The sequence below is a fragment of the Chiroxiphia lanceolata genome, chromosome 5, assembly GCF_009829145.1.
Source record: "Chiroxiphia lanceolata isolate bChiLan1 chromosome 5, bChiLan1.pri, whole genome shotgun sequence".
In the NCBI taxonomy this organism is placed as follows: Eukaryota; Metazoa; Chordata; class Aves; order Passeriformes; family Pipridae; genus Chiroxiphia; species Chiroxiphia lanceolata.
In genome coordinates, this window is record NC_045641.1 from 61,255,048 (window position 1) to 61,281,635 (window position 26,588).

The following is a 26,588-nucleotide window of genomic DNA, read 5'->3' on the forward strand; positions in this document are numbered from 1 at the left end:
GCGCCTGTCTGTTGGGTGTCCCAGGGCACAGCAAGCTCCCCATGGATACAGGTGGCACAAGAGCCCTCAAACCCCACTACTTTGTTTATGAGGCAGGGTGTCAGTACTTTTTCTGCACACTTCAGCAACATGATCCAAACATCCAAAGTCATATCCCTGCAAATACAGGGCTAAATGCATTTCTGGATGCACCGTGAGCTCAATTTGTGTGGCTTGTTGCAAGTTCATGGGCATGAAGGAGTTGAAACAGGAGGAGATTTTATAAGGTGATTTACTGTGCCCCTGCATCATTATCCTTCAGGCCTCCTGGAGGTCTTGGAATAGCCATCTCACAGGTGTTCTACTGTTTGTGGAAAAAAATGAACCTGGCACTGGTTTTGGCATGTGCACATAAGCTGTTGGTTTATTCCTTGGATGCAGAGAGCTGCCCACTCTCATATCCTATGTCAGCTTCCAGGGTCTCTGCCTTGGAAAGAAAAGGCCTTCTTGCTCTGGCTTCATAAAGAAAAGTTGCATTACATTTCAGGGTAGCTCCTACACAGGCAGCACAACGCATTCAGGAAGGTAACGGGAGTGAGCACAGGAATCTGAGGTCAGGCAAAGCAGCAAAACTTGCAGCCATATAGAAGAGGAGCAGGAATATGGCAGCCCCATAGCACAGGGCTCTTCTTTGAATGAACTTTCCTGTGTCAAATTGCTCACAAAAAGTATCAGACAGCTATGAGCCACCATTCTTTCTGTCTGTCTAGCAGCAGAAAGTAGCAGCCTACCTGATGGCTCCTCTAGGAGCTATTCCTCAGACCTTTGGCACAGGCTTTGTCAGATAAATAAAATCCAAGCACAGGCTGACTTCACTTGAGTCAAACATTCTTCCTGACCTGTCTTTTCTGCCTGGTCAACTTTTCTCAGGAAGCAGGACACCCTTCTTTGGGCTTAGGGACAAATGGAAGAGACTCCTAGGAGTTCTTAAAATTTACAAGGTTAACCTGTATCCATGAGAGAAGCTCTCAAAGGAGAAGCTGAGCATAACTTATGTAGCAATGCCTGTTTGAGTCTGAAAGAGCTATGAGCAGCTGTCTTGTCCTACTTGTCCTAATAAAGGTTTGATGCTTTCTGTGTTAAGGGCACTGACTTTATTACTTGAGATTTCTAAATGGGAGGACATGTTAGAGCAGCCTGTGTGGAAGGGGAAAGACTGATCAAAGAAGGAAGGAGGGAGCAAAAGATAGATGATTTAATGCTGGTGGATTGGGTGACCTCAGCAGGTCTCCCTGGTGTGTGCAAGGACTCTGCTTTCACGTATTTGGAAGCAGACAATAGCAGCAAAATCATTGGGGTCAGTGCTGAGAAACATCACACTTTGGAAAGGATTAAAAAAATAACAATGAAAGTCCAAGTGCAGAGGTGGTTGCAGCTGTGAACACAATAATGACTAACCAGAGAAAAACTGTTCTTAGTATCAAAGATAAATTCCAAGAAGCAGAATGCCTTGATGTCAACCCAAGGGAGTGAGTATAAGTATGAGAAAAATAAAAATAACAAAGGGAAGAGGCAGTGGAGGAAGTTTTTCCTATTGCCAGAAACCATTTGTATTTCTGCAGTCCACCTCTTGGAGGGAGAAAAAAATGTTTCATGGAAGATTTTCTGGGAGAGCAGTCACTTTGATTCTCTTCCCTTGCTCCTCATCAATTGTTCCTAAATTTCGATTGTATGGAGTTTGTGCAGGGAAAGAGCCCACATTTCCTAGCTGAGGCTGTAACAACTCCAGCTTTAGAAGATACAAAGCACTTTATGCTCATTCAGAGCTCTTGGTAAGTTATTCTGTGGGTGTCACCCCAGTTAAATGATGATATCTCAGCTTTGAATCAATAAGGCAACAGAAGAATGGAGAGATGTCTCTGAGCATTTGAACCCTGTCCCTCACACATTTGAGGCATTGTACAACAGATTTTTATTCTAGTAAGGCTGCACATGGCACTCAACAGCCAAACCACTTCCCAACGAGCCCACAGCAAACTGCAGCACTGTAGAAAAGACCAACAGACACATCTCCAGTTTATCACAGAAAAGAAGAAGAAGAAACTGGTGACAGCACATCCCTTTATTGGAAGAGGTCTGTTTGGCATAATTTCCAGTAATCCTAGGAAATGGAAGGATCTAGAACACAGCTAATCCCCTCCCCCTCTATTTTCCCTGTACCACTCCTCGTACAGTCCCAGACAACCTGTCTCGGGGAAAATTTCCTCCTAACCTTAAAGTTGGGGTTAATTTATCCTTTACAACATAAGAAAGCAATCCAAACACAATACAAAGAATGAAATAAAGGGTGGAGAGAGGTAGATAGAATTAGTATTCAAGGTCTATAGACGCAGAAAATATGAAGTTCTTGAATTTTTAGTACATTTCTTATGTCAAGTTGATGCCATTAGCAAATTAGTAACTTTTGTATTTAAGGAAGGCTTAAAGAAAATAGGATTTTGGCAGCTGTGAATTTCTTGGTCTGTCAGACAGAATGTCAGCTTTGAAAATTTATTTGTAGGAAAGAATAATGAGAGATAGGAAGGTAAATGCAACATAGAAAAGCCAGTGGACAGTATACAGTATCTGTCTTTGTTAAAATAACTAGTTTTCTAGACAAAGGACATGTAGAAGGTAATTCTAGACTTCAGCAAAGCATTAGACATGAGAAATATTTCATGGAGAGTGGAAGAGAGAGAAATTAGCAGAGGAATCATAAAGAGGGGAGAGAATTGGCTGATGCAGATATTAGTGCCTACATGCTCTGCTGAAATGGGAAGCTGGGCCTAAGGGAGGTTATGAACAGACTTTTCTGAGTCTAGTCTTTTGATTAATGCTTGCAGTAATGACCTGAGCACAAAAGGTAGGAATAGCTAACAGAATGTGCTGAAGCCACATGGGGAAGATGTTGTCTTTACAAGTGACTGAAATATCATGCTGTAAGAATAAGAACAAGTAGATTATTTGACTAATACAGACATCAAGAACTGTACTAGTAGGTTTTGGAGACTAACAGCAGGGCCTTCATAAGCTGACAGTGCTTTACTGGGAAATACAAGAGGTAGCATCCCCTTCTTGGAGTATCTAAGTTGGCCATGAATTACAAGTGGGCAGTGCATCACTTTGAAATGAAAAGTGATACCAGATGAGAAGGTGGTGTTGCAATGTTACTTCTGTACAACAGCTTCCATTTCCTATTTTCCCTGAGCTGGCTCTGATCTTAAAAGACCTAATGAACGCTGTTGCTGCAGTGGTTGAGAAGGGAGTGAAGAGTGGTGAAGAAGATATGGGTTGGAAATGGGGATGGATACTGGGCAGAATGGAGGGTGAGAACAGGTCAGTGAACTGAGATAACAGAAGGATGAATAAGCAGGTAGTGAACAAGTGCATGTGCTGACAGGGAAGGAGGAATGAACAATGTGTGAAGGATTACCAGATGATAGGAAAGTCAGAAATAGATGGATCTATCTCTATATTAATATTGGTCTTGATATAGGTGTCTAAATATCTATGTCTATATAGGTGTCTAGATATCTATATAGATGCAGGTAAATATCAATTCATATTTATATATACTTTCTCTGTATATGCATGTGTAAATATATATATTCTATATGTGGTATGGTTTATATATATCATGGTGTATGTGCACATGCACACACAAACATATATATATATATATATATATATATGTAGTTAGGCACAAGAATTGCTCACCAGCTGTAGAACACAGAAATCACTTGTCTGAAATTACTGCCTACTGTAAGCATGACCTGGGCAGCTGTAGGGATGTCTCAGGACACTTCCTATGGTATTTCCCTGGGGGACTGAGCCTTGGCACTGCAGTGAAGGAGCCTGCCTGGTGTTATCCACGGGAGGATGTTCTGATGAAGGCTGTCCCCCTCCCACAGCTGCGTGGTGGACGAGATGGACTTCTCAGGCATGGAGCTGGATGAAGCCCTGCGGAAATTCCAGGCCCACATCCGCGTGCAGGGGGAGGCACAGAAGGTGGAGCGGCTAATTGAGGCTTTCAGGTAAGAGAATGAGCCCTGCAGTCCCACTGCTGCAACCAGGTGGAAGCAGAGAACACACCCAAAAAAACAGTCATGGAGAGAATGACTGCGAATTTCCCTTCCAAGGAGGGTGGCCATGGAGGGGCTACTGAAGTGTGGAGTCCTCTGTGCCACTGCTGCATATGAGCCACGTCCTTGTCAGATGTACGGTGGCATGAAGGGCACAAAGGGCCAAAGTGAGGCCAGTGCTGACATGTCTGCCAGCAAGGGGTTCCCTGTTCGTTGGTGTGTTCAAAGGAAGAGCAGCAGTGGGGCTTGCAGGGATACTGGGTTGCTCCCTTGGTGCATCCAGAGGAGTGCTTTGTCTCTAGCAAGGCAGGTTGGATTAGTCACCTGCTGTATTACCCTTACACAGTGACACCTCTCTAGTCTCACTTGCTTTTTTGGTTCTTGAGGGCAAGAAGGCTGAAGTTTCAGTGGCCTACTTCAGCCATTGGTGGGGAAACTTGCCTTCAGAGAGCAGTCAGTTCCTTCTTGTTTGTATGAGAGGTGGAATGAAAGGAGCAATTTGTTCTACCTATGATAAAGCCATTGCCAACCTGGAGCAGAGGGCTCCCATGTTCCATGTTAAGTGTGTGCATCCCTCCTGCTGCAGCCAGAGGTACTGCATGTGTAACCCAGATGTGGTCCAGCAGTTTCACAACCCGGACACCATCTTCATCTTGGCCTTTGCAATTATCCTCCTCAACACGGACATGTACAGCCCCAACATCAAGCCCGACAGGAAGATGATGCTGGAGGACTTCATTCGCAATCTGAGAGGTGAGGGTCCTGCTTTGATTTTTTTTTTTTTGCCATCTTGCTGCTCTCAATTCTGCCTAGGTGAAGGCAGCAAAAATCTAGGGGAACTGTCTTTCTCCAGGGCTGCTGCTGCTCCCTGCGAGCCAGACATGGGAAGCCCTTTGAGGTCTCTTCTAGGGTGCTGGGGAAGGGAAAAATCTAATTAGCTTTTTCTTCTGCAGAAAGCTGTCCAGCCTTCTCTGAAACCAGCCATTTTCCTTGAGAGATGGTTTTATCTTTTAATAGATCTCATTGCTTGGAAGCAGTTCATTGTATTAAATTTTCCTATTGTTCAGCTCTATCCTTCTTAGACCCTGCTGGATTGTGCTAAACAAGCCCTTCCCCTCCTTACCGGTTTGAATATATGAACACATTTTCCTTCTATTCAGGCTAAATCTTCCCCTTCTTAATTGCCTGCAATTACTTATAGTAACTGTAGGCGTGACAGAGTTCATGCATACATTACCTCTTTGCAATTTCTGATACATCAGTTCCCCAAATCAATTTTCTTCTGTTTTCAAGGTCAGTCCTTCCCATCTTGGTAATAGGTTGCTAAAAGCACTTTTTCAGATGTGGTCACAACATACTCATATACATAGAGCCACCGCCTCGTCCTTATTTTCAGATCTGCTAATGCAGCTTGGTATTATGTGGTCTTTTCGACATCATGTCTAGGCAAATTCTTGTGTAATTTCCCAGCCATATTCAGTCCTAGGTCATCTTAGCTCAGCCATCTTCCAAGTTTCTCTTACTGCACATCTGCAATTCAGATGACGCTCCCTCAAAGTTTTTCCAGTGTAAATTCATGTATTTTTTTGAAGATTTTGTATGTCTGTGGGTTCCTTTGACTTGTTTCTTTGTCCTGATTGCTGTTCAGAAACTGTCTTCTGAGCCTCCCACACCTTCCACAATTTGTCATCTGCTTCAGACTGGCATAATATGACACTGAGGTCCCTTTTCAAGTTAATTCTAGAGATACTGAATGAGAATGCTACCTGCCATCATCCCCTTTAGTATTACAGCTGAAAGCACTAACTCAAAAGGGTTCGTTCTTTTTTCAATTGTTAACTTACTCTTTAGAGTTGCTTGAAAATCTGCCAGTTAACATCACAATGAATTAAGCCAACATGAGGGTCCCTCACCTCCAGTGTGTAACACACCACAGCTCACTCACTCGAGTGAGTGAATGTCACCCCATTACAGACAAGGGGAGACAGTTCATTCCAGACTCACCTGCAGGCCGATTCTGAGGTCAGTATCTCCACCAGCCTGTGTTTGAAAAAAGACAGGGTGTTCAGGATGAATTTGCAAGGACGTGGAGGAGGGAGCCAGGAGATGACAATGCCTCTCCATTCTTCAGCAGTTGCTCACCTGCATCACTCGGAGTAGTACATCTCAGACCAGGTTGCTGGAGGGAAAGCAGAGAAAATCAATATAGAATGACTAAAGGAATTCAGTTTGGAGAAAGAACTGGTAGTTTGATTTGCACTGTTTGTCCCAGGGAAGGGTAAAAGAAAACTTTTCTACCAGGCTCTGAAGGGTCAGACAGCAAAATTTGGAGAATTACCCAAGGAGATGTAAAAGAGGAAAGGGGCAGGATCAAGACAGAAATATCACAGACTGAATAGCAGGAAATTACTCCTAGGAGACAACACAGAAGGAAAGTGGTGGAGGTCACCAAGCAGACAAGGAGAGCTGATGCTTGCATTGGCAGCAAGAGCTGCTGAATCCCATCATAGGTCTTCTCCACATCTAGCACTTCTGATGATATGAAATCAATGCAGGGGTTGCTGCTGAATGGCCCAAGATATATCAATGTGAAATTGTGGCTATAAAACCTTAGGGAACGCATGGAAAGGAGCCACTATGCAGAGCAGTGGAATAATGAAATTTTCTGCATTGGCCTAAGAGTTGTGAGTCTCTCCTGCTGGTGCATTAGATGTGTTAGAGCAAGAAATAAGACAGCTTAAAGTGAAGTATTGCTATTCCCCTTCAGCCTTCCCAGCGCTGCACAGTGCAGAGGCAGTAGTGGCTTGCCAGGGACGATACATTATCTGTGTTTGGCAGGGGTGGACGACGGTGCTGACATCCCACGGGACTTGGTGGTGGGAATCTATGAGAGGATCCAGCAGAAAGAGCTAAAGTCTAATGAGGACCATGTGACTTATGTCACCAAAGTGGAGAAGTCCATAGTTGGAATGAAAACGGTAAGCACCCATAACCCTGCTGGCACAAAACCCTCTGTCCCCTACCTCCCTCATTGCCCTCTTTTCTGTGTTTTTCCTCTATGCCCTTCCTCCTCCTATGTAATGCTTTCTTTGTTTGTCTTGATGAATTTACTCCTTTTTCTCCAAACACTTTTTTCCCTGCTATCTCATTCTCTTCTAATTTCAGGGGATCTCCTTAGCCAGAATTTGCAGTATCTAGGGCAGTAATTATTTGCCCAAGAATTTTGCTGCAGGTCCTGCCTGCCAGTGCTCCACTGACAGCTCTGCAGTGTTTCAAACTTTCAGGCCTCCTAAGGGTGTAGGAATTGGAAGGCAAAGTGATAGAAAACAATTTTAGCCATCTGTCTCTAATGAGTTCCCTAAAGATTGCTGGGGTTAAGAGATCCCCAAATGCATAGACAGCTTCTTTAGCCGTAACCAATCTGTAATGCAAGAACACACCTACTGTTTACCCAAAAGGAGCAGAATAATTTCTCAAAGCCCAGGAAACCTGCAGGTATCCAGCGGGGTGAGAGAGGATGAGCAGTCATCCAGGGATTGGAAGGCAGAGGTATATAAAGGCAGGTGGTGTAAACAAGAGGGTTGCCTGTAGCCTGCCCCCTGATTTATCTGGATCACATAGGCACAGCTCTCTCTGCTATTGCACCAGCAGGAAAAGTGATGGCGAGGAGTGGTGGTGAGGAGATGATTTGAGTGGGCAAAGTGGGCAGAATTGGCTTGAGCTATTGTCACTGGGCAGGGTTGTACAGGCTGAGGGTGGGAGAGACACCAGTGGCACCTCCCTCAGCCTCTGCATCCTTTGTGGGTTCCCTGCAGGTTCTGTCCGTGCCCCATCGCCGGCTGGTCTGCTGCAGCCGCTTGTACGAGGTGACCGACGTGAACAAAGTGCAGAAGCAGGCAGCTCACCAAAGGGAAGTTTTCCTCTTCAATGACCTGCTGGTGGTGAGTGTGCTCTAACAATTAGGCACTGCAGTAATAAAACTTGCCCTGATTTCTGAACAGAAATCTAAAATCAGCCCACAATATGCATTTTCCCCCTGTCTCCTAAGGACAGACCATCTCCTGGTTCATCACCATTCTGAGACATAGCTCTGGATCCTTCACTGTTAAAAACCTACTAAATCTAAAACTCTACTAACCCTTGAAAAGACAAACTGTCATATCCCAGAGCCATCCAAGCAATGTCATTGCTCTCTCTCATGCCTTTGCCAGCAGGGAGGTTCATTTCATGAAAGCGAGGTTCATTTCTTTGTCTGTTTGTACTGTAGTAGGCAGAGCCCTCTCACGCACTTTAAATCTTTCCTGCCAGACACTTTAAAACCACTGCCCTCTAACACGGAAAAGGTTGTAGCAGACTGTATAGTACTTGCCAGACCCCCAAACGTGTATAGCACTTTTGAAAGTGTCCTGCCCCAGCAACCTTGAATTCAGGTAGGTACAGGAGAGCACAGGTACACTGAGACTGGGAGGAGGATGAACAGAATGGAAGCCCTGCTGAATTTAATGGCAAAGTGAAACTGTGTTTTTTGCAAATGTAAGGCTAAACCCAAACCCTTTTGTAGAAGCAGAGGATAAGAGACCTTTACCACTATTCCTCTGCATCCATTTGTACAGTTGTGAATCTGGGGAGAGGGTCTGCTCCTTGCTATCCCTCTACTCCAAGGATGCATAAGAACTACTGCTGAGGAACGAAGGCAGCACAGCATTCAGTTATGCTCTTTTTCCCAGCTCTAAGGTATTTATGACAGGCCTCCCTTTGCCTTTTTATCTGACCCTTGGTGAAGAGAATTACCCTTGCAAGGTCAGAAATGTGGTAATCGAAAAGCTAGGACCCCTGGGAGACAGAGAGCTGAGTGGGCCCCAGGGTGATGCCTACAGAATTTCAGAAGTGTTGTTACAAGTGCAGCATGCCAGGCAGCTTTCTGGGCAAAGAGCCTGTCAGTCACCAAGCGCTGCTCCATCTACACTTAACAGAGCTTGCTAAAAGCTTTTTTGCTTTGAGCAGTTTGCGTTGTTCTTGCCTCACTGTTCCCCAAGACCCCGCCCAGTGATGCATCTCTCCCTCCAACAGATCCTCAAGCTTTGCCCGAAGAAGAAAAGCTCCTCAACGTACACATTTTGCAAGTCAGTCGGCCTGCTAGGGATGCAGTTCCATCTCTTTGAGAACGAATGTAAGTCTATTGCTCCTTGGTTGCCTGGAGGGGTTTGCCAGGGAAAAGGAGAAGGAGGGAGGGGACTGTGTCACCCAGTGTGAGTTTGCATCAGGAGAGAGATTCTATCAGAGTTAAAAGTGAAGGGGAGAAAACTGAGGCTTGGTGCTGAGGAGGTCACTGTTTAGGGACAGTGTGATGACAAGCTTCTGGTACCTCTCCTAGGTCTGAGCACCTGCAGAGGGGACTCATTCTGTCTTGTCATGGTGTCAGGGAGAACACTAGTGGTGAGGAATGAGGGAATCAGTCCTCATATACATCCTACTGAGCACTCAGGAGCCAACTGTAGGTGAAGAATCCTGCTGATGAAACTGCTGCTGCCAGCTTTAGCCCCTGTCCCCTCATGCCCAAAGTCACAGCTCCACCACTGCCTTTGACATTGGTAGAGGCTCAGGTGCTGCCACCAGCCTCCCTGCACAGTGCCATGCTGTGCTGTGCTGAAAGCTTCCCAAGACAGAAGCAGAGCCCTTGGAACAGCACCCACCAAAGCATGGCGAGGGGCCAGCCCTAGTCAGCCTGACCTTGATGGTCTGGGAATAGAGCCATGATGTGTCATGATTGAGGCTGCTTGTGCAGTGGAGGAGTTCCAGACACAGGCAGGCTTCCTGCTGGCACAGGCAGAGGGGCAGCACAGCAGTCCCAGGCAAGCATGGCTGATGCCCACTGGGGTTTCATGAGCACGTGCAGAACACGCTGCAAGAAGGGCAGACTGTGGCTGTACTACGTTTTTTACATCCCTTCTCTACTCTATTGGCAGCATGAGTCACTCCCTCAATACCCTACCCTCTGCAACATGCAGAAGCTCTCACATCCCTGTATGAACAAAAGGGTCATTCATAACTGAGCATCCCCACAAGGCACCATCAGAGCTGGAATCAGCTTTCAGGGTTGGCGTGACTGTCCTGGTAGTGCCCAGAGATCTTCTGGCAAGGGCATCCTATTGTGTATTCCCTGCAGAGACAGAAAAGCAGATGTCCTAAAGAGCTTGTGATCTGAACAGATGAGATGAGACACAGGGTGGGGAAAGGGGCCTGGCACACAAACAGGGGGAGCTGAGGGCTGGCAGCAAATAAAAGGTTAGTCCTTTGGCTTATTTGGTAAAGACTGATATGGGAAGGCTCATATATAAGACTGCCACTGGAAGGCAAGCAGATGTAGGAGCAGTGGAGGAGAAGTGAAAGCAGGAGAAGGGAACAGAAAAATTAAATTTAGAGAAATGTGAAAGGAAGGAGAAAAGGGAATGAAACCACTGGCCATTGAGCAAAAGGTAGAGGAAGTCCAGTCAAAAGTGTGTTAAGTTCTTTGTACACTCTCATTCTTTTGCTTGTGTTGGCTGAATCTCCAGTCAGAACCGGCACCCAAACCGATCTTTAAAAATAAGGAATTTTGCTGTGATATTTTCACTCTCTGGGTATGTCCTTTCATTTACATTCCTGTGTGTTTTGCCTGTGGGGAGTACTAAGCAGAGACCTACAAACCCACACCTTTCTCTTTGCCATTCTGCCCACACAGCACAATGAGCACCCCCACCAATGCTATGCCAACACCCCTGCCATGTTCTCTGAAGATCAAAGTAGAGACTGGGGAGAAGTCCTGCCACTGTGATGTTAGTGGCTGTTCTGGCTTTGACACCAGCAGATAACCTCTCCTGATGCATCTCCCACAGGAGAAAGTGATGTTGGCCTCATATACACTGTTTACTCTTTCATGGATTCAGAAGGGCTTTACAGTCTTACCCGTGTGCTCAGGTTCCCAGGGCCAACATTGCACTAAGTGTAACTAAGAGCTAGAGTTTTCTGGTTTTGGTAGCACTGTGGGGCTGGTGGCACTTGCTTTGCTGCTGCAGCCTGGCCATTCAGTTCTCTTATAGGGGTGGAATGCTGCAGATTCCCACAGTTTGCAGTGTGACAAATTCTGGGTGTGTCATTCCTTTGGACTCATGCTGAAAACTCTCTGTTCTTCAGAGATACCAAAGCAGCCAACTACTCCAGCAAGAATGCCTAACGTCTCTTTATTTATATCTTCTTTACAGATTACCCCCATGGCATTACACTGGTGACTCCAGTTTCAGGCTCAGAGAAGAAACAGGTATTACACTTCTGTGCTCTGGGTGCTGAGGAAATGCAGAAGTTTGTAGAAGATCTGAAAGAGTCAATAGCAGAAGTGACAGAACTGGAACAGATACGAATTGAGTGTAAGGATCTCTAATACAATTCACAATCCAATGCCATCACACTGCATGTGACTACAAGGGAGAAAGGGTAAAGGAAATGAGTTCTTCAGGAGCAGCAGGAAAGAGGATGAGTAGCACAAGTCCGCACAGGATTGTTCTTGGGTTCACTGAAAAGATGAAAAAGCAGTCAGACACCATGACCACTGGCCAACAGGAGAAATGGAAGAACTTAACTACTTACAATGCTTATGGAAACAGGGTCTATGTACAGTGGCCTGGAATAGTGAAGCTTAGACTGTCAGACTCAGAAGGCTCTTCTCTCACTAATACTCCTTTGACTATGTAAATATGATCTGTAGATAGCTGGGACAGGTCTGGTACCCCTTCACTTCAGGAATGTCTAGTGGGCAAGCAGTCTGTGCCACTCTGTGGCCTGTCTTATACAGGTGAGATGTCCATGTAGCCTTTAAAGGCTCTTCCGTGCATAAACTGATGAGCCAAAGCAACTCAACATCAGTGGTCCCCTCCTGTGCAGCACTAACCTATTCTGTATAAATGCAGGTCATACATAGAAGGTCGTATGGAGATACATAATTCCTCCCCACGTCAAGTGCTCTCCAGTTTCTGTTTTTCTCTTGGCTGTTCCTCTCTCCCTTCTTGACACTCTCTTGCATTACTTCTTGCATTACTTTCTTGCATTACTTCTCCTTGTTGACTTCCCTATTTGCTCCTTCAATATGCTGGTGTCCTTCCCTTTATCCCTCTCCTCACTGATTTCCACATGTCTGTCTTTCAGGGGAACTGGAGAAACAGCAAGGGACAAAGACTCTCTCATTAAGGACCAATGGAGCCCAGATGGAATTGCAGTCTAAGCAAGGCTCTCCAACAGGTAAGTGGACACCCAACTTTTCTTGGTCAAGGAGTGCTGCCTTTGCAAATGTGTTATCATTGGTTCCTGTGAGCAAACTGCAAAAAGAAGCATTCAGTTTTGTATCCTTTAGCCTTGGGTAAATAGTGGAAATATGAGAGCATATGGATTCTTCAAATATCCTAGAAAAAACGCTGAAGTCTCATTACCCAGTCTGTAGCTGTAACATCTAGTAAAGAGGTGTTACTGATGGAGCATGGGTGACTTCTGAATTCTTCCCCGAACTGGTGAAACACAGTCTCAGTACAATTAACTTCCTCCGGCATCTTCACTAGCACTTTGGACCAGCCTCTTTGTATCAAAGGCTTTGTGTCTGTCCGTGCCTAGGCTTGTATGCCAGCAAACATCAAGTGCAGAGGTGAGTTGCTACCAACTCACTAGAATGGCACTGAGATCAGGACCTAAGGACAGGACCCCAAAGAGGTCTCCTCTTACCCCACTAAGCAGCTATCAGGTTGCAAGAGGGTCTGGATTTGTTTTTGTTTGACCCTGCACCTCTCCCTTTAACTTTCCAGTCCACAGTATGAGGGCCAGCTCTTGACTAGAGGCACAGACCTCATGAGTGAGATATTTTGTTTTATTTCAAAGGCAAGAAGGATTTGGGGGAGAAGGTCTCGGACAGCACAGTGGAGGTAAGTAGAGTGCAGAGTAGCTGAGGTAAGTAATTCCTTCTCACTTCAGCTCTTCTCACATTCTCTGTTGTTTCTTTTCTCAGGTTTTAATCAATGCCTCCCCAGCCAGACTGACAATTTTACCAATTTCCAGAGATACAATTAAAAGTTACTGCTAGGACGGGTAATACAACTTTCAAATCCAAACTAAACTTCAAAGCATTTTCAATCCGTTTTTATAACTGTAACATCCTTCATGGACCAAGCTCCCAAACGCTGTAGACTAACCCACCCCACTGCTTATGGGGAGACTGAGAACCCCACTATAGACTTCCCTGACATGCTAACTCCATGCAGCATCACATGCAAATTCCCTGCAGCCCAGCTTTCCTGCACAATCTCTGCAGCTCTGTCTCTCCATCCCCCCTTGGATGGGATTAAGCATGGCCTTTGTATATCAGACTTTCCCTAGAGCTTTACCTCCCTAGGTAGGGAGCTTGGCTGTACTGTGTACATCTATCTTTGCAGGGATGTAGCATCCAGTGGGTTGCCTGTTTCTTCACAGACACCCATACTCCCACTGCCTGTGAGGAAACAGGAAAATGCAATCTTCCCACTGAAAATCTTATCTACTACTTCCTACTTTCTCCCTGTCTGGAATATCTCCATTATCCTGAACTTGCCCTTTTTCCAGAGCAGCTCTTTCCTCTCTTGTCAAAGTATATTTAATTGAAGAATTCAGCTTCTCTGTGGGGAGTGGGTGCTGCTTCTTTTCCCTGAAGAACATCGTATTTCCCTGCAGATACCCCCTTCCTGGGGAAGGTGCCTCTGCCAGCCGGTTTCCTATTTCCTATTTCTGTTGGGAGGAGTGTTTCCTTGTGGAGAATGTGCTAATGTCATTGGCACTTCATGGCCCAACAACTAGTTTTTCCTGTGGGATGTTCCACCTGAATAAATATCGACACAATATTAAGTCCTGCTGTGCAGTGGGTCGGAGAAACCTCCACTCTTGGCTAGGGACAGACAGCTCATCCTTGTTCCAGCATGGTGGGAAGCTTGGTCACTCCACAGCTTCTCTGTCCCAGTTGCTGGCACTGCTGCCCACCATGCCAGACATCAGGGCACCCCCACTGTCCCATCTGCCTATCTGTATCCCTACCTAGCTGGAAGTGCCATGCCAACCTGCAAGCACTTGTTTCCTACCCAGGGTTTGTCACTTGACTGGCATTCTGTTTTGAGCCAGCAACTTTGCTCTGGTTTGGGGTCTCCATCAGCCTATGTCCTTGTCAGGAGGAACTATAACTTCATCCACCGTGTGGGAAGCATAATTTTCCTGCTGCATTTTCCCTACTAGGGCCCTCCAGTCCAGACCAGCTCCTCCTTTTCAAACTGGTTTCAGTGAGCTCCCTTATTTGACTCTATTATCAGCATCTCGCTGTGGAGACCCTGATGACCTCCTGCTTCCCTACCCCCTTTCAGCTGACCAAGTAATACTCTGCCAGCAGAGGAGCATTTCCATTTCTCTGAGATTATCTAATCTGCTGCCATTTCATCATGAATTTCTTTTATCATTGTATGAGCTAGATGGGCATTTTTCTTTCTTTTTTCTTTTTTTTTTTTTTTGAAAATCATTTCCTTTCGCTGACAAACCATCAAATGGATCAGAGGGAGCTGCCTTTTGCTAGACTATGTCAGATTTCTGCTTTTTCCTTTGTAAACAGATTAGCCAGTCATGTGGTGTACCTCCCTACTCAGAAAGGCAGGGAGCTGGGAAAGGCTTGAGTTTCTCTGTCACTCTCTATCTCAGATTCAGCTGCCGTCATTTTGCTGAAACGTACAACCTCGATTATCTGTAACCTCTCGGTCTGGTTCCCCTCTCCCTTTTGTGGGTGGGCACAAAGGCGTGACCTCCGAGGTCTGTTCATTACCATGAGAATTCACGGACGCCTCCACTCCTAGAGTCGATTTGTGTTCCCTGTGCCGTTTGGATTAATCAAAGTTGCACGGCATTTGGGAACGCCGTCTCTGCTACCTTTGATGTGATGGAAAGGACAGGGGCACTTAGGCCTAGATGGGGGCAATGGGGCTATTGAGGGGGGCTGTGCAGCAGGGGGTTGTACCTATTCTGGGTTTTTGAGGGAGGGGAGGGCTGAATGCATGTGAGGCCGACCGGTGGTGGGGATTCAGGGCAGCCAGTAGCAGCAGATGGGAAAAGTCTTGTAACATTTAATGCTTCTTTGGCTGTTTCTAAACTAGGTGTCAATTCACAACAGGCTTCAAACGTACCAGCACAACTCCGCCCTGGGGCCCGAGAGTGGAATGCAGCCCAGCATGCGTCTTAACATGCCACGGGAGCGGCTGGAGACAGCACTGGTGCCCGCGCACCCCGCCTCAGCGGGGACACTTGTACAGTGCCAGCAGATTGTCAAAGTCATTGTCTTGGACAAGCCGTGCCTCGCTCGGATGGAGCCGGCCCTCAACCAGACTCTGACACGCTATGTCACCTCCGACTCCTGCACCTCCACCCCCTGGCGCGGTATGGGCAGCGGGCTCCCTGGGACCCCCATGAAGCTGGTCCATCAGCCTCCCCTGCCCCCTCCACCACCTCCCTACAACCACCCCCACCAGTATTGCCCCCCCAGCTCCCTGCTTCAGAGGCGCAGGTACTCCAGTGGCTCACGCAGCCTCGTGTAGCCACACCACCAGCACCAAAACAGCACAGACTACCCCGCTTCCCCTCCCCACCACCTCCCAGGGACCCTTTCTGCCTACAGAGATCTAGTTTGTGATGTATTTTTTAGTAAAAGAAGAAAAAAAGAAAAAAAAAAAGCCAACTGACCTAACTCTTACCCTGTCTCCCCTCAAGATGATGCTAATTGTGAGGAGCCATCTGTAGAACCTGCCAACCTACATGCTCACACATCCTCACACCCTGCCAGCCTGGCTGGCCTCTGTGCTCGTGCCGTCCCCATGTAGCACTTTGCTGCCCTGTTCCTGAGAGGCTTGATGACCTGCTGCTTTCTAGGCACTGTGTCTTCCGTTTCCTACTCCTCGACTTACTTTCCTGCCTTGCATTTACCTGGCCATAGATTTGTACCCATCCTAAAATTTTGCCAGCCTTGGAGAGAAATGGACTCACCCGTGCCAAGGACCAACCTTGGGGCACTCCCGGGGGTGGAGTTCTCCCTGCCACCACTGCTGCCGCCTGCAAAGCTGGAGCTGAGAACTTGTACCACTTGCCATGCTTTCTCCTCATCACCCTTCAAGTATTATCTCCTTGCAGCAGCCGGCTCCAAGCGAAGGAGTGCACGAGGGAAAGAGAGTTTGAGAGGAGGAGAGACTGTCCTGAGCTGCAGTACAACGCAAAGATGGCCTCACTGAACACCAAAACTATTTCTGTTGTTATGTTGGATCATTGTACCAGAGACCTCTGCTGAGACCTAGCAGACCTCACCACATGTAAATACACCTGTATGGTAGCGTATGTATGGCGCATGCTTACTAAAGGAAACACCAAGCAGTTCTGAGGGAGCAGAAGGGAGGGATTCAGTCCAGGGATCTTCCTGGAATGGATGTGTACTTTTCCAAAGAGATGGCACCGCGAGGTGCCCTCCCACCTCAACACACACACACACACACACACACACAGACACACACGATTGTCTTCTCTAAAACAGACCCACCTCTGCTTTCCTCCTTCTAGCTGATTTAATGTTTCCTGCCCACCTGCATTTTTATATTCTGAAAGCAAAGCCAAGTGTTACATTCACCTTCTGGGGTGGATGTTCTTCCCTTCACTTGGGCTCTTCCACCTGTGTTAGAGGGAAGGGGCTTTTTGCAGACCACTCATGTGAGGTTCCATCTGTATCTCTTGCCTGGCTGTACTCTTGCATCCATCAGCCCTTCCTATAGGAAAGCTGGCCAGAAACCAAACTCCAAGGCCTCTTCTCCTGTCTCCCTCTCTGTCCCAGCTTCAAAGTGAGGGGAGGGGCAGATCTCGAGATAGAGATGACAGCTCAGCTCCTCTGCTTTATCAGGGACATTGATGTGAAGGAAGACAGCATTAAAAATGGGCTATGGATGTATTTTTAGAAAAAAAAAATCTCTTTGAGCAGTAGGGAGGGGAAGGTATTAATTAGCTTAAAGGCTTTGGTCTCGCTCACTCATTCTATCTCCCTTCGAGGCTTAAGAAGATCAACTTTAGGATTTTAAAATAGGACAGAATGCCTTTTAGGGCCTTTATTTTTATTTTATTTTATGAGGGAAAGACAGAAATGCTCTTCCTTCCCCTGCAAGGCTGAGACATGAGCACTGGGTGCTGATGATGCAACAGTTGGGTGAGGAATAGCAGGAGTTGTCAGCAGTGGTGGGGATGTGCAAAGTATCAGGGAAAGAGGGACAGTGAAGACAGATGCGGGAAACTCTTTTTTACCTTGTGGGGTAAAAGCCACATGAAAATTTCCTTAGGGATTGTGCCAGAATGCTCATATTTGGGGTTATTGCCAGTGACAAAAACCACAGTGCATCAGGGACTGGCTTGGCTCCCCTCGGTGCTCTCTGGATGCCTGTGTGGTGGTGCTGCCTGTGCTGAAATGTTCACATGTGTGACCTGGGCTTAAGCCCATCTGGGGTTAGGGAAGAGGACAGGGGCTGGAGTGAAGGGTCTCCTGTGCTTGACCAGCCCTCCAGGGCAGGAGCCTGCTCACTTCCAGATCCCCTTATGTCTGAGGTGACTCCTGGACCCAGGTGTGCCAAGAGGTCTGGGTTGTTTTCTTGGCTGTCTGGAGCAGAGCACTTTTATACCTAGTAAGAAATGTACTGACCAGGAGCTGACAAGCAAGCCTCAGGGAGGGCTGCAGAAACAGATGACAGAGAAGATTGTAAGAAAACTGAACAGAAGCCAAGTCTCCCTCCAGACCAGAGAAGGTTTCTTCTAGCCAGCCCCTCGGGGCAGTTTGGATGCTCCACATTGCAAAGCCGGACACAGGGAGAGGTCCTCACCCCCAGCCAGGGCTCAGCCCCTCACCCTCCAGCCAGCTGTGAGGCACAGCTGGCCTGATCTGCTGCTTACTCCCTCCAGGGTGACACACTGACACCTCACTGCAGCCAGGATCTCATCGGAGATGCCTGTAGCTTCCTGAGAAAGATGTGTGGCTTCTGCCATTGTCCAGGCAGTGTAAGTCAATGTGTGGCTGCTGGTTAATTTTTACTCACTGCTGCAACAGAAACGGTGGCATCCAGGAGGCACTGGCACTGCCCTCCCTTCCCAGCAGTTACTTTGCTGTCTGAGAGGAATGGCAGTACTTGTTCAGTTTTTTTCCCAGAGTGCAGTGAGCCAACGAAGCTCTGTGTGTGTGTTAAAATAAATAAATTAGATTTTACTTGACATTTAACACAAAGTGACAACAGCAAAAAACCTTAAGGTACTTGAGGAAATAATTTTTTTTAGATAAAATATTTATAACAATGTCTGTGAAGCTCCTACAAGAGATGTTTGCTGCTTTAATAATTGATTGCGAGAGCTACAAAAATTTAAAGAAGAAATAAGGAAGCTTCCATGAGACTCCCTTCTTCATGCTGGATGAAGGGTGGAAGCGAGTTAACCGAAGTGCCGAGGTACCTGAGGCACAGTATTCTCTCAGGGCAAGTTGGCTCTGTTTCCCTGACCTTACAAAGGCTACTACTGGCCTTGAGCCTTGGATAGAGAAGCAAATGGAGATAATCCTTGCTGTCTTCTAGCCTGCTGGCTACCACATCTTCTGTTGCGTTTGGCTGGAGAGACACAAAACTACTCCATTCCAGGTTGTCATGGAGCAGGTTGATCTAAATTCTACTGTGTAGCTGAGCCCTTCGGACTTCACTTCAAAATACAGATTTTTTTTTTTTCCTTTGGAGGTTGGTCTCGAAGGATGACAAGCACTTTAAAACTTATCTGCACCTCATCTGATCTATTGTATTGTCTGCTCCCACAGCCCTCCCACACGCCAGCGAGACACAGACTCAGTGTAGCTGTACTGCTGTGAGTAGACACCCTTGCACACAGACTGATGGAGTGCAGGCTAGAAGGAGCGTGTCAGTGACAACCTAATGAAGGACAAAATGTGTAACACAGCTCACCCAGAGGGATCAGCCCGAAGAAAAATCACCAGCTATTGACAGCAGTGATTCTGATCATGGAGCTAGCACAATCTTTCAGGTGGAAGGGTCAGGCAGGAAGCTGCTGCAGAGATTAGCTCAACCCAAATGAATGTCTTTTTGCTGCCAAATTCATGTCCTTTTATATTAAAAAAGGAGACAGGGAGGAGAGAGAAAAGAGGAACCCAGTGAAAAGTACTCTGCAGTGAGTATTGGATAGTCAGTGGCCAAATGAGAAGGTGGCTTTGCTGGACAGTAGGAGAGAAAAAGGTGTTACTGACGTTTGCAGAGCTGTGTTACACAATCTGTCAGGCTCCATCCTGATGCTTTCTCATGATGATGCAGGCCCAGTGAAATTCATCTGTTTGCACCAGTAGCAAAGGGATGGGAAAATGCAACAGGAGAATCAACTTTGCAAACAATTTGGGTTTAATGCAGTGTTTGTCGTCTGCTGTGGTACTTTTTTATGCCATAGTCTGGCCCACTGGGATAGAAACACTTAGTGCTTTCACGAGGCTTTCAAAGCATCCCACTGTTCATGTTTTCTCTCTTTCCTGTAGATAAAAGGCGTGAGTATGGTCCACAACCAGAATTTCATCAATACTCATACTTCCTCACAAAAAGGTACCACCAGATTTGGAGGTATTTGAGGGCCTCTGAGCTGTAAGGGTTTGAGTTTTGTTACATTTTTCAGGAGGCTCAACCTGCAACTATCTGCACGTGTTTGTGAGGTTTCCAAAACAAATCTGAGCCCTAAATCAAGGATGCTGCTGCTTGGCGGAGTCTCTGCTTTGAAATGCAAGTTGCTGAGCAAGCTCCCCCATCTACCACTCCACCAGCTGCCTCACTGTGCTAGTGTAGGCTCCAGGGATTGCCAGCAGTGTTTTGTGAGCTAGAGCTGTCCTTGTTCTGCCCTCTCTTTTGCAGCCATGCCTTGGACAGCAGCTTTGAAGTCACCCAGCTCTTCAACACTAGTCACCGCCCTGTCTGAATGTGTCTTTTTAAAATCTAACAACAGAAGTGTTACCTGTGCGTAGGCTTTTGAAAGCACCTGTCTGTCTGTACCTGTCTCCTGCTGTAAATACCACCAAGAAAAGCTTCCTTTGGGAAAAGTGGTGTGGTCACACCTAGCAAAGAGTCCAAATGGCTAACATTTTGTAACGAAACAACAAAAATAGATCAGAGGTATTTTATCTGTTCAACTAATAGAGTTTTAGAAATTATATTGAGATATGTCACTTGTGCGCTAATGTCTTCTTTGCCTCAGCCCCCCTCCGGTGTCCCTGGGCTCCAGCGGCGTGCGCCGGCGCACGGCCACACACACCAAGGGTGTGCTCCCACGGAGTGTTGGGCATCCTGGCCTCCTGCTGGCCTCGGGGGCAGCCTGCTGCAGCTACTGCTGGTTTTTCATCAAAAGCAGCAGGAGCCAGCTCAGTGCTCAGACCCTCTGAGGATCAGATCCAGAGGAAACCAGGGAGAAATAAACTTGTTCAAGAGCCAGCAACTTAATGTGAAATTCACCCCTGCAGTGAGGCAGAGAGGAAAACAGCGTGGGGGGGAGGGAGGCAGAATCCTCCTGAGCTGCAGCTCCTTCCTTCCCATCTTGCTGGATGCTCATGGCTGTGCACTCTGCACCTCTGGGGAAGGAGGCCCACATACCCTTGCAGGGCTCACGCTGCTGTGGCAGGAGAGCAGTTTCACATGTACCAGCTGGCCACACAGCAACCTGTGCACCCAGAGACAGCAGCACATACTGTGTGTTAATGCACACACCATCTGCCAACACATAGGACTCTACAGCAGATAGGCATCGCTGCTGTCCACGGAGCAGAGTGTGCTGTGTAAAAATTTTGGGCATGTGCAGCCATGTACTGCCTGAGCAGGACAGCTGTGCTGGCTGCAGTTACCATCACAGCACATCTCATAGGCTACGTAGGCTCAGGCTTGGTTAACATTTGGATGGGAGACACGTAAGGAAAATGACATTTCCCATGCAAATCCGAGTGACGTGCATATTTACACAAAGCATAACCCCAAGGTTAATGAAGCTGACCTTTGAGGGAGAATCAAACACGTGCACCCAAAGCAAGCTCTCCTCTGCAATGGGTGGGGGGAGGCAAGATACATCTTTGCAGCTGAGTCGAATAGATGCTGGATTCAGATTGCTCCTGCTAAAAAAAAAACGCTTGTCTGTAGGTTGCAAATTCTTTGCTGGCTTCAAAGAATCCCTTAGATCCCCCAGCCCACCGTGAAACACTTGGGAGGACAGAAATCTCTCTAAGAAGCAGACAGGGAATTTCCCAGGGATTCAGAGGCTTCCATTTATGTTTTTGTGTGCCACGGATATATTATAAATCAGCCCACTCCAAACAGTCATTTTCTAAGATGTTTTGAAACAGAAGATTATTGAAGTTTCTGCCTGATGTTTAGATCACACACCTGGCTGTAAAGATGAAAGCAATAAAACCAGATTGTCTATATGTGAAATACTCCTAACTTGCTCCAATGTGCAAATACTATTATTATTCAGAAGATGGTAAGTCTCTTTGGGGTGGATTCTTTGTAGACACATACAGGTAGTGCTGGTACAAAGGATTACAACCCAAAAAGCATATACCACCACTGTCACGTTGCATTTGTAACCTGTTATATCTATACAGCATCCATTATGGGCAATAACTTATACATAGTGTGGTTGGAGTTGATCAAAATACATCGCTCTTTTCCACAGAGAATTTTGAGATGCGATTTTTCTCTGGAACTTTTCAGATGGACTTTAAGTTAAGCACGTCCCTCAAATGCTTTGCTGTAACTGGTTTCTACCCATCTCCTAAATGCAGACTTGCTACTGAACTCAGCACTTCACAGCCTGCTGCCTCCTGCTTTGAAGGTGCTGCCCCTTGGGTCAGATACCCCAAAGCCAATGCAAAGAGTGGAGTCCTCCTGGAGCAGTGGAAGGTCACCACAAACCCAAAGCTGCCATGTGCCTGCAGGGTCACTGTTGTGCACAGGTTGCAATTGGTCCCCTTCCACTTCATCTGGGGTACTCTGGAAATATTGTGCTGGCGCCTCTGGGGTGCCTTGGCACAGCTGATCACAGAGTCAGGCTCCACCATTCCCCACAGATTCAGGTTTCCTGTCATCACCAGCTGCTGGGGAAGAGGTGCCCCTCTGTAAAATCACTGCCCAGATCCTGAATACAACAACCTAGAGCCATGAACATACACCTGCCTGACGTAGGAAAGGTGGCTGGAAATAAGCAGGTGCCTCAAGGATGATGATGCGTGGTTAGCAGCGCTGTGGGATTTAACCAGCTTAGGAGCTCTGTCACACTTGGTAGGTCTTGAAGCAACTTTCTTGCAGCTAATGAGTGCATGCAACTGAGATTAAAAGCTGGCTGAGGAGCTGTGTTTTCTGTCTTAAGCCATAAAATCCACAAGCTGGGAATGTTTTCAGGCACGTAGGGCAAGATCTTACTTTACACAGCACCCATGCTCCAGCCTTGGGTTCTGACTGTGGCACAGTCATCAGTTACTTTTTGAATACAAGAGTCCTGTCTTTCTAATCCTTCCTCCTCGTGAAGGGTGGGGTGTCCCAGACAATATTGAGTTCATAAAAAAAACCCAGAACACGGAGCGGAAGAGGAGAGGGAAATATCTTCTTCCACAGGACTATAGGACTAAGACTGTAGCAGTTAAAACACTTTACGTGATATATGCCCATCCCAACATTCCATGTGGAATACCTTATTCCGTAGGAATACCTTCCTATTCCCTCCCGTTATGAAAGGCTTGACTTTTCAGTGAATTTCAACTCTTTATCTTATGGATTAATCCCAGCCAGCAACTAAATACCTGGCAGCTGCTCACTCTCTTCCCCCACCCCAGTGGAAAGGGGAGGAGATCAGAAAAAGGTAAAACTTGTGGGTTGAGATAAAACCAGTTTTGAAATAATTGAAATAAAGTAAGATAATAATAAGACAAAAGTGAGAGAGAGGAATAAACCTCAAGACTGACAAGTGATGCACAGTGCAATTGCTCACCAACCACTGACTGATGCCCAGCCTGTCCCCCAGCAGTGATCAGCAGCCCCCAGCCAAACTCCCCCTAGTTTATATATTGGGTTTGGTGTTCTGTGATATGGAATATCCCTTTGGCCAGTTCAGATCAGCTGTCCTGGCCATGCTTCCTCCCAGCCTCTTGTGCCTCTCCTCGCTGGCAGAGCAGGGGACACTGAAAAGTCCTCGATTTAGGGTGAACACTACTCAGCAACAACTAAAACATCAGTGTGTTACCAACATTATTCTCATCCAAAACACAGCGCTGTGCCAGCTACTAGGAAGAAAATGAACTCCATCCCAGCCAAAACCAGGAGATATGTCAAATGTTCAGAAGCCTCATGCTGACTAGCTGATCAAACAGGACCCACACAGTGCCAGCAACAGGAGAAAATGCCCCTCTCCTGCATTTGCCCAGCTGCATATGCAGGATTTCCCTGAGCTGGTGGCCCCTCTTTGCTACTTTCATGAATTTCCTAATACTAAATCAGAGACAATGGGGCAAGTCTCCTCCCACACCCTGCTGTAAACTGATGTCCACCCACAGGGTGCTAAAGCCACCCGTGTCCTCAAATTGCCACTGTGTGCTGTTTGCACAGCTGGATGAGACAGAGCTGGGTCAGTCCAAGGCTATACGTGCTGAAAGCTGACAGCTTTGCAGGTCTCCTTGATGGCAGCAGCCATGGGTACCCTGATGCTCCTCTGCATGAGACACTGGTATGGTCTGGGGATGCTCCCTGCTCCCACAGCCACCGTCTCACTGCTGGAACGGCCCTGCCACAGCTGCCTTGGCACCATCCTGCCTCCCACCACTGCCTGTGACAGGGAAAGTGCTTCCCTTTTCCTCCCCTCACCACTTTTTTGAAATAGGCTATTAACTATACTGAATAAAAATCCTGGAGCAAAGTATTTTCATAAGACCCGCACACCTGGAGTACTGTGTCCATCTCTGGAGTCCCCAACACAAGAAGAACACGGACCTGCTGGAGCAAGTCCAGGGAAGGCCACAAAGATCATCAGAAGGCTAGAGCACCTTTGCTGTGAGGAAAGGCTGACTGAGTTGGGATTGTTCACCCTGGGGAAGAGAAGGTTGCAGGGAGTCCTTATAGCACCTTCCAGTACCTAAGAGGGCCACAGGACAGATGGAGACTGACAGGACAAGGGGTGATGGCTTTAAACTGAAAGAGGGCAGGTTGATATTAGATATTATGAAGAAATGCTATACTGTGTGGGTGGCGAGACACTGGAAGAGATTGCTCAGAGAAGCTGGGGATGCTCCATCCCTGTGTTCAAGTGTTCAAGGCGAGGTTGGATGGGGCTCTGAGCAACCTGATCTAGTGAAAGGTGTCCCTGCCCATGGCAGGGGAGTTGGAACTAGGTGATATTTAAAGTTCCTTCCAGCCCAAACTGTTCTATGATTCTGGGATCCTATGTTTTGGGCAGCATAGGAGAAGGGGGAAAACACAAATCCACATATTCTGAGCAGACATCTCTGTGCTGGCACCAGCTAGGCCAGAAACAGCTAAGCCTGGTGCAGACAGGCAAGGCACAGTATGGATAGCTGCTAGTTGGGCTTTGACAATAGCTAGTTGGACATCAGTCTTCCTGGGATGTTAGGAGCAGGGCCTTTTCCCCACTGTTACAAACAGCCCTTTCAGGAACAGGAGTGATCCAGGACAGGTGATGTTACAAATGCTGTAGCTCCCCAAGTGAAAGGCAAGAGAAGTCACCAAAACTGTCTTGAGCTTCCCAGGAAGGGGGAAATAAAGGTAGGGGAAAACAAAGCAACGAACCGTGCCACAGCTCTGCCATATGGGGAGCCCAGATCTGTGCTAACCCTCTCACCAGGGCAGGTGTCACCCAAAAGCCTGATGCTGTAACCAGGTCCTCAGGCCACTTGGCTTTGAAAACTCTTTAGAGAAACCAGGCACAGACCAAGCTTGCAAAAGGCAGGGAAATTAGTCACTGAAGTGAGCCCAACTGAAGCAGGACCTGGTGCTGGTGTCTCCGCTGAGGCGTTGCCACAAAGCAGCTGGTGCCCAAAGCCACCTGTTGTTTCCCTCATGTGAAGGGAAGCTTTCCCTTTTCTTCTGGAGCAGTTCCAGAAGGGTTTGGGTCCTTGTACACCCCCTTTAGAATCAGGGAGACGGTAAGTTGGGGAAATGTCAGCTTTAGCTTCTAAAAAACACCTGCTGCATCCACCAGGCACACCAGAGCAGGAGGGTGCAGTGAACCCTCCCTGTGTCCACATGCCAGCTGCACAAGCTGCTTGCCCCACTCAGCATTCCACATTTGGGAGCTGCCTCTGCCCACAAGAATGCACACATTATGGCCTTCTGAGATTTCAGACTTCAACCATGTGACTTTCAAGCACGATGTCCCAGACAGACAAACATTCATCACCAAATGCCACACGTGGCTCTGTGGTGCATCCAAGGCACCATTAGCTCTCCCTGTGTTCCCAGTCACATCCTGTGACCCTCTGCCTGCAGAAAGGATTACCTCCTCTGCACCCAGTGGGCCACAGCAAAGCCATGCAGACAATGACAGCGTAAGCCAGACCACAGGGCAGTCCCTGTGAGATGGATTTCACCTGGTGTGAGCAGGGACTGTGCTGGTTTCAGCACCTACATTGGCTTTCTATGTGCTTGAGATCTGCCCCACAAGACCCAGCATTTGACACAGCCCTTCTCACCTTCTTGTGAGGACTGGTTCCCCATAATATCTTTTTGTAAGCAGGGAGAGCATTGCTCTGTAAGGTGGCATAACCCTGGGCAGAATTATCCTGCCTTTCTGAAAGAAAAGGAAAAAACCTCCCCTGGGATCTGACCTCAGCCTTCAGCTTCAGCTCACAACTTCTGGCATCCCCAATGAAAAGGACAACCCATCCAGTAGCTCAGGACATGCAGCCAGGAAAGAAATGTGCAAGGGAAAAGCAGGAGCCCTTATTAAGTAGCTTATTTGAAGATGAAAAAACCGGCCATCTGTCGACTTGCCCTAGAAGAGGCACTGCTATAATAATTAGCAGAGGGAAAGGCGGTAGAGAGGCCAGTGAAAAAAACAGTAATTTGCTAACGTTTTTCACAGGTCTGCCATGAATGCAGTGGGGAGGAGCAGGAGGAGAAAAATGCAAAAGAGGAAAAGGTCATGGTGCTTCTCTGGGGCAGACACTGCCAGCGGTGTGGAACAGCCCAAGGGCTGCAGGATGCTTTGGGCTGATGCAATTTGGCACTCAGCATCCCAGAAGCAGATGCTGCCACGAGGGATTGGCAGCATCTGATCATGCTCAGATCCCAAGGCTTTGCCTTGCAGAGGAGTCCCCACAGCTAGAGGGTCATCCTGGGGTCCATGGTGCTGCCAGGGATGAAGGCAGCC

At 47.3% G+C, this 26,588-nt stretch overlaps 1 protein-coding gene across 7 annotated transcripts in view; it reads left to right on the forward strand.

Moving 5' to 3' along the window:
• IQSEC3 (IQ motif and Sec7 domain ArfGEF 3) overlaps positions 1-21,652 on the forward strand; it is a 101,605-nt gene extending 79,953 nt beyond the window's left edge. For 2 of the 7 annotated variants that reach the window (XM_032688447.1, XM_032688451.1), the window contains exons 6-14: positions 3,930-4,052; positions 4,687-4,853; positions 6,939-7,078; positions 7,916-8,041; positions 9,171-9,270; positions 11,342-11,503; positions 12,279-12,371; positions 12,999-13,042; positions 15,278-21,652. In XM_032688447.1, coding sequence (XP_032544338.1) covers positions 3,930-4,052; positions 4,687-4,853; positions 6,939-7,078; positions 7,916-8,041; positions 9,171-9,270; positions 11,342-11,503; positions 12,279-12,371; positions 12,999-13,042; positions 15,278-15,715 — 1,393 coding nt within the window. In that variant the 3' untranslated portion in view covers positions 15,716-21,652. Of the gene's footprint in view, positions 1-3,929; positions 4,053-4,686; positions 4,854-6,938; positions 7,079-7,915; positions 8,042-9,170; positions 9,271-11,341; positions 11,504-12,278; positions 12,372-12,998; positions 13,043-13,125; positions 13,206-15,277 lie in introns of all 7 variants that reach the window. The other 5 variants (XM_032688449.1, XM_032688448.1, XM_032688450.1 and 2 more) reach the window with 5 other exon arrangements.
• Positions 21,653-26,588: the final 4,936 nt, after the last annotated feature.